This window comes from Cheilinus undulatus, linkage group 22 (genome assembly GCF_018320785.1).
Source record: "Cheilinus undulatus linkage group 22, ASM1832078v1, whole genome shotgun sequence".
Classification (NCBI taxonomy): domain Eukaryota; kingdom Metazoa; phylum Chordata; class Actinopteri; order Labriformes; family Labridae; genus Cheilinus; species Cheilinus undulatus.
The window spans coordinates 10381795-10388814 of NC_054886.1; the positions used below are offsets into that span (position 1 = coordinate 10381795).

General features: G+C 39.3%; 1 protein-coding gene across 1 annotated transcript; it reads right to left on the minus strand.

The window, feature by feature from the left end:
* Positions 1–998: 998 nt before the first annotated feature.
* Positions 999–5389, minus strand: LOC121504988 (protein c-ets-1-B-like). The gene is made up of 8 exons (XM_041780100.1): positions 5305–5389; positions 2845–2955; positions 2341–2526; positions 2176–2250; positions 1892–2089; positions 1503–1727; positions 1309–1427; positions 999–1211 (listed from the first exon to the last, which is right to left on the minus strand). The coding sequence occupies exons 1-8, from the start codon at positions 5387–5389 to the stop codon at positions 999–1001; spliced, it is 1212 nt and encodes a 403-aa protein (XP_041636034.1).
* Positions 5390–7020: the final 1631 nt, after the last annotated feature.

Genomic DNA, 7020 nt, shown 5'->3' on the forward strand with positions numbered 1-7020 from the left:
GATTTCTCTGCAGGCGCTGACTATTCCCGTACCACCCACACAGCGGCCGCTCAGACCAGCCCAGGTGAAAGAAAGAGAGAGAGTTAACGTATCAGTGAACATATCAGTGTGTTTCCATTAGTCTGAACCTCGGCTGAAAACACCTGCTGGTAGAGATTGAACAGATCAGCCCGTCTGTTCATAGGAGAGAGAAAATCAGAGCTGGGTTTGATTCTCTGTAGGAAATAATCTCCTGATTCTGTCAGAGAGCTCCATGGAGAAGATCAGCAGGAGGTCAGACTGAAAACAGGAGAGCTGAGACTGATCTAAAGGCTGTTTAGTGGGTTATTATCAGGATAAACAAGAGTGAGGCTGTTAGGATATCATCAGTTTTACGAGTGTAGTATATGTCATTTATATATACAACCTCAAGTCCCAAAAAAAGTTGGGTTGCTGTGTAAAATGTAAATAAAAACAGAAGTCAATGATTGTCAAATCTCATAAATCCATATTTTATTCACATTAGAACATAAACAACATTTTTATTTACATCTTACACAGCACCCCTGCTTTTTTGGAATTGAGGTTGGCATAATTTTTCATCCCATAGATAAACCATTAGCACATAAATGTGGGGTTATGGTTCGAGGACAATCTGCTCATCCTAAAATGAAGAAGTTCCCCTAGTGTCCACTAGGGGCAGTCTCCTACAGTGAGTCAGTCCACATAGAACCCCATGTTAAAACCCCCAACTTTACAGCAGAATTAAACATGTTTACAGCCTCATATAAAGACCATTCTGGTTTCTAGGGCTCACTTTAACTTGGGTCCAGCTTTTATAAATCCCCAGACAATAAATAACATAAATATTTAGCTGTGAGTTTTATTGATTTTACTGAAACTGCAATCAACATAAAGTGTTAAAACCTACCCTACATCACCTCAGACAGCTCTCATAAATATCTAATGTTGTAAAAAGTTCAGTGTTGTATAAAAAATGTCTCTCCTTGATGACATCATCACTGACTCTTGTTGTTGGCGTCCAACATGGCGTGCAGCTCCCCAGGCTCGTATCCCAGCAGGCCTTGCAGGTTGCACACGAAGCGGTAGACGTAGCGCTTTCCAGCCGTCTTTCTGATGATGTTTTTGTCGTAGTAGTATCGCAGACCTCGACTCAGCTTCTCGTAGTTCATCTTTGGTTTGTTCTTCCTGCGACCCCACAGCAGCGCCACCTAGAGGTAAACAGGCAGACTTCCAGGTCAACATCATTAACCAGAGACCTCCAGGTCTTCCTGGTACCATAACGACCCTAGTTCAAAAGATCCGTACCTCATCGGGGTCAGTCAGCTTGAACTCCCATCCGTCTCCAGTCCAGCTGATACAGGACTGACAGGTCCGGTCTGTGAGCAGCTCCAGGAGAAACTGCCACAGCTGGATCGGACCACTTCCTGTTCAAACATGAAGAAGGCTTAATGATACAACACTGACGTTAATACCATAAATTAAATATCGTGTTTACCCACCTGTATACCCAGCCAGGATAGCTGCTGGTATCACGGCTCGGCCCAGGTCGGTCTTATTCCCGACGTATTCTTTGAAGCTTCGATGTGTCTGTGGTAAAATGAAGATATCTTCTGACATGTTCTCCTCCATCACAGGATCAATCTCTTGAAGTGGAGCAGTCCAAGGCAGAGAGCCCACGATGTCAGAGTCATCGCTGTGAGAAATCTCCACCTCAGAGTCCGTCTCTATGAGGAGAAAATGACAAGACATGAGAAAGGAGGGAGGGAATAATCGTATTTGGCAGCTATGTTGGATCTTAAAGGGATATTTCTGTATTTTTTAAGTTGAAGGTACTAGGCAAAAGTAATAGTGCTGCACAATTTTATGTTATTTTAGTTTTCAGTTTTACCTGCTCCAGCTGGTGTTTCCTGCAGCAGAGCAGCATTCAGGTTTCCTCTCTGATCCTCAGATTTGATGAGATAATAATCCTGATGTTGGATGCTGACTGAGCTCAGAGGGTGGAGGTCGGTCCTCTCGCTGTGGTGGTACTGGAGGTGATGATAGCTGAGTTTGTCTGGATCATCCTCCACAAAGGTTGAGAGGTTTTCTGAGGAAACAGACGAGGAATTATTCATTTATTACCACATTTATAGAGGGCAGTGGTTCTAACAGATCAGAGAAGACATGTTTTACCTTTGTTGGTCTGCAGCTGACAGTAAGATGATATGGTGCACGTAGATAATGAAGAGCTGCAGTCATATTCGTTCTCTGAAGGATTTAAATGAAATTAAGATTGGCTGCTGTGTAGAAAAGAATTAGTTGTGAGGTACAAATCAAAGTCAAACTATTTGGAGCCACCTCTCCTCATGTCCTCCAGGTGCTCCCACAGGATCTCTCCGGCTGTACAGTCTGACATCAGGTTCAGGAACGCTTCCCTATCCAGACCGCAGAGCTCCGCCCCCTGCAGACCACGCAGATCTGAGTCCACACAGCTGAGACCGAACTCGGCCTGACACCAGTCCAACCAGAAGTTTACCTCCCAGTCTGACCACAGAGAGACGTCTACAGGGAGACACAGATCAATACGAGCTCTTCTTGGGATGAACTGATACATTACATCACAGTTGCCAATGTTTTTGTGCAATTTAGAGATGAAGAACTTCTCAACATTGGGTGCTAGGACTTCTATTTTTGTTTAACAGAGTTTGACTTTTACTAGCATCATGTCAGAGTTTATTGTTCTGGTTTGTGACAACTATTGGGTATTTCTTTACAGAAAACAATGACCAGATATATGCTGAGAATTGACGTTCATCTAAAATGACTGTGGTATGATTAATGGTCCATGTCTTCCAGTCTTACCATGAGGGAAGTGATGGTTGATCCTCTGCTGAGAAAACCCAGAGAACGAGGCCTTCAGGGCCTGACTGATGACTTCTTTACTGGTTGGGGTGAGAGGAGGAACCTCCAGATCTAAGACAACAAGAACATATACAGAACCCTTATTGAATTATAATATGGTAAAGTTTTGATAAGAACATTTAAAAAATAAATATTTATACATTACATGTTATTACTCCCAAATTGACAAGTATTTCCTTAAAATGGAGCTGTAGGAATGTCTGATACTTCAACATTTTGGGATATCGTGCTTTTCAAAGATCAAATGTTTGTTATTTTAATGATATAAAGAACCAAATCTCAGAACTTTTTGGGGCTGAGCCAAACTGGGGGGCCTATGGAGGTCAGCAAAATCCTAGTCTAATCTGTAATAACCATAGCTTATTTTTAACCAGAATAATAACCACTTTTACCAGAGCAACAAATAATGTTTTATTTATGCTATTGTAGAATTTAGCCTTTTTAAAACAGAACAGCCTTCTAAATTCAAACAGAATTACCTTTTTATTGTTAATGTGAATGGGCACACTGGACATACAGTAGGAAAGTAATATAAGACTTCAGAGCAAAGCCATGATGTGAATAAAAACAAAAAGATGCCAGAAATTAAAGTAGGACTAAGACAACTTTGATGGAAAATAACAGAAAGATTGTGAAAAGAGACGGTTGAAAAGTGGCAAAATTGGGTTTAAAGGGCAAAAGAACCCACAAATGAGTCAAAAACAGCAACAACAAAAAAAAAAAAAAAAAAAAAAAAAAAGAGAGAGAAAGAAAAAATTGATAAAAAAAAAAGGTCAAAAATGGATTACAAATGGCAAATAGGAAAATAATGGACAAAATAGGCAAAAATAATCTTCAAACATTGGTCACAAGTGGCAGAAGGAATAAAAAGGATATAAAGGGGCAAAAAATGTATTAAATGCATCAAAAAGGTTTTTTAAAAAGTGTCAAAATGTGTGAAAAACATGGTGAAACAGGTTAAAACTGTAACACAGAAAAGTAATCTGAATATTAGAGCCAATAACAGTTTGACACACTGTTAAACTCTGAAATGAAGGATCTGTTAACACTAATGCTACTGATCCTGTCATAAATGTAAAACAGGAATGATTTCATCAACGATGTTGTCTCTTTCTTCATTTTATTTTTCTTCATTTTTTATCTTTAAGATCATTTTGTGTTAAAATATTCTCAAGAGTTGCTTTAGTTTGGCCGGACAATGAGCATGAAGGATGCATTTTGATAATGAGTAGTCCTGAGTCCATTAGTTTATATTTGGTGCTCTAAAGTGGGGCTGTTGTACTCCTCAGATTCATATAAGAACTGCAGATCGGAGTTCATACATGTATATTAACATACATGAGAATAAACGCATGCACATATAAACTCATGTACATGATCATAGGAGTAATAGGAGGCCCTTCTTCATTATAAAACCATTATCAAATCATAAAGATCTGCTCATCCTGTTCAGCTTCGTTGTATTTTACAGCAGGTTATAACATTTAAAGCAGGAGAACTTTCATGATGTTTTTGACATTTTAGATGAAAAGAATAAAAAGTATGAAATGTTAAAGAGTCAAAACATTCACTGGAAGCATTTTAGAGAAGTTCAACAGGTCATGATGATGTTTGAGCTTCTTTAAACTGTTTTAAAATGCTATTTAATTATTTTTAAATGTGCATCAGAAAGGGTTAAAGATGATTTACTCCTGTTTCTAAATACATATCATTATAAATGATCAAAACAATAAATGAATAATTATACTTAAGTAGGAAAGTAAATGCAAAAATAGATATTTTTGTTTCCACCTTTAATCACATTATAGTTTCAAATAAATTATCTGCTGCTGATTAAATACAACCAAGGCTTCTTATTGCTTAACAAGTTATCACAAAAAAAATCTACTAAATATGAAATTCATCAGAGTAGACGGAGGAATCATCGTCTTACCGTATGCACTACAGTCCATCCTGTCTGGTCGGGGTTCAGGTCTCAGCTGGATCAAACTGGGACATAAAAAAGGGGAATGAGCCTTTAATAGGAGCTGAGGGAGAAGAGGAGGAGGCCTGCTGTGATGGACAGCTGTCAATCATGATGATGTGGGCGGGGCTGGAGAGAAAGATCTGAGGAGGGAAGTGGGATCACACATTTAGTCTTTAATAGGATTTAAGATCTTTAATATTTGACTGTCTATAACATTAACTGGATATAAAGCTGGACGGCATGTCCTGTTGTACTAAAGTGAATCTAATATACTTACATACAACAGGCGGTTGCATATCCAGGTTCTCATTTTCTTCTCACTGACTGTTTATTTTTCAGTTAATTTTTTTTTCTGCCTTGTTTTGACACATTAGTGAGAATATTCTTGACTCCTACCTTCCTGTAAACCTAAAAATGATACAATCAAGTCAAACCAAATTTCTCCTCTTTGCCTTCGAAAGCCAAAGGATTATCCACATTCCTTGCCACTGGGGCCCCTGGTCCAACCAGGGACTTCATGAGTTATCTTCTTCTCTCCTTGACCCTATTTTACTTTTAAAACACACACCTTCATCAAAGTTTATCAGTTGTAGAGGTTTACCTTACATTTGTCCACCTTTGCCTATGCTTTGCAGCCCCTAAGTACATGAGGCACCAATAGGGAAAACAGCCCTTCAGCAGTGGCCTTCTATGGCTTACCGGGCTTGAATATGCTTTTATACAGCCTCTGAAAACAGCTCAGATACTCTAACTTTTTAGGTGACCTGTAGAAACAGAGAACAGAGACATGGGATCTGTTGATTTATTTTTATATTTATTGACTTAAAAAAAAAAGAGAAACGTTCTGACAGTGAGGTGTTGGTTCAGCTTGAAGGACAGATCTTTGTTCTACAACAGCTGAAGCAGGACAGGATGATTGTACAGCACATGGATGAACTCAGGTCCACAGTGTCATGAACTCTTCTACACAGATACACCAGAGACTAGACTACAGCATCAGAGATGAGATAAGGTAAGCTGGTTCAACCAGAGACTAGACTACAGCGTCAGAGATAAGGTAAGCTGGTTCAGTCACTTCGGTTTTAGGCAGAGAAGGCTTCGATACTGTCAGAGGAACAGACGCACACAGACATGCTGAGAGGAACACTGAAAACACTGACGGAGCGGCTTTAAACATGATCGATTATCTGAAACGTGATCAATGATCTGACGGATGATCGATTATCTGAGGTGAACACCTTCAGTCACAGTGCTGATTGGAGTCTGTCCCATCTACTTCTATGGAAGACGTGTCGGTTTGAGACCAGAGCAGTGCTGAGGTTTACTGGCAGGTTTGCTGGGTTTAGGCAGCTGTAGAGTTTCACATGACGGCTGTTTTCTCATGCAGTGAGCATGCTCAGATGTTCATTTAAACGTGGGGAATCTGACGGAAATAACTGAGAACCTTTTAGCTTCTTTTAGACGGTTATATCAGTGTGCATAGTATGAGCCTGGCCTTAGCTTATGGTAGCTACAGACTGGATCATTCTGGGCCTCATTTCAGTGTCGTTTCAGTCACTGATCAGTCAATATAACCTTTAAATGTTGATCTTTAAGATTCCCCATGTTTATAACACTTTCAAAAGCATTAACATCATCTGTGCTTCATAGAATCAATACTAAGTCTGAGAAAAAACGGCCGTCACGTGACTACAAATGAGGTGAATGGAGGAGGGCTAAAGCCTTAGCCCAAACTGAGCAAGGTCAGAGGGTCAAAGCTTAAATTTATGAATGTTTATGAGTCTGAGCAAGAAATGTCAGTATTTAAAGATACTGTGAGGCAGTTAGCTGTAAGCATTTCTGGCTAGCTGCTGTATTTTTAGTTTGTTTCTAAACCCAAAGAGCACAAAAAAAAAAAAACACGTTTACTACATTCATTCATTAATGGGGTTACAATCTTTAAACAGAAAAACAGCCCAGATCTGTGAAAGCAGAACTTAGACGCAATCATGCTTAAGGCTAACATTAGCAGCTCTTTCCTGCTTTGATTTGGAGAAGTTAAACTTCATCAGATCAATCCAGTGATAGTAGAGATCTCTGCATGTTAGCCTCTAATATTTTAATATATTTAATACAGTAAATACATTATAGATTTACAGTGGCAAGCACAG

Coding starts and splice junctions, on each gene's coding strand:
- LOC121504988 (XM_041780100.1), bottom strand. CDS start 5,389: ATGAAGTCCCTGGTTGGACCAGGGGCCCCAGTGGCAAGGAATGTGGAT. Junction 1,728..1,891: donor GGAAACACCAGCTGGAGCAG/GTAAAACTGAAA, acceptor TTCTCCTCATAG/AGACGGACTCTGAGGTGGAG. Junction 1,428..1,502: donor TATCCTGGCTGGGTATACAG/GTGGGTAAACAC, acceptor ATGTTTGAACAG/GAAGTGGTCCGATCCAGCTG.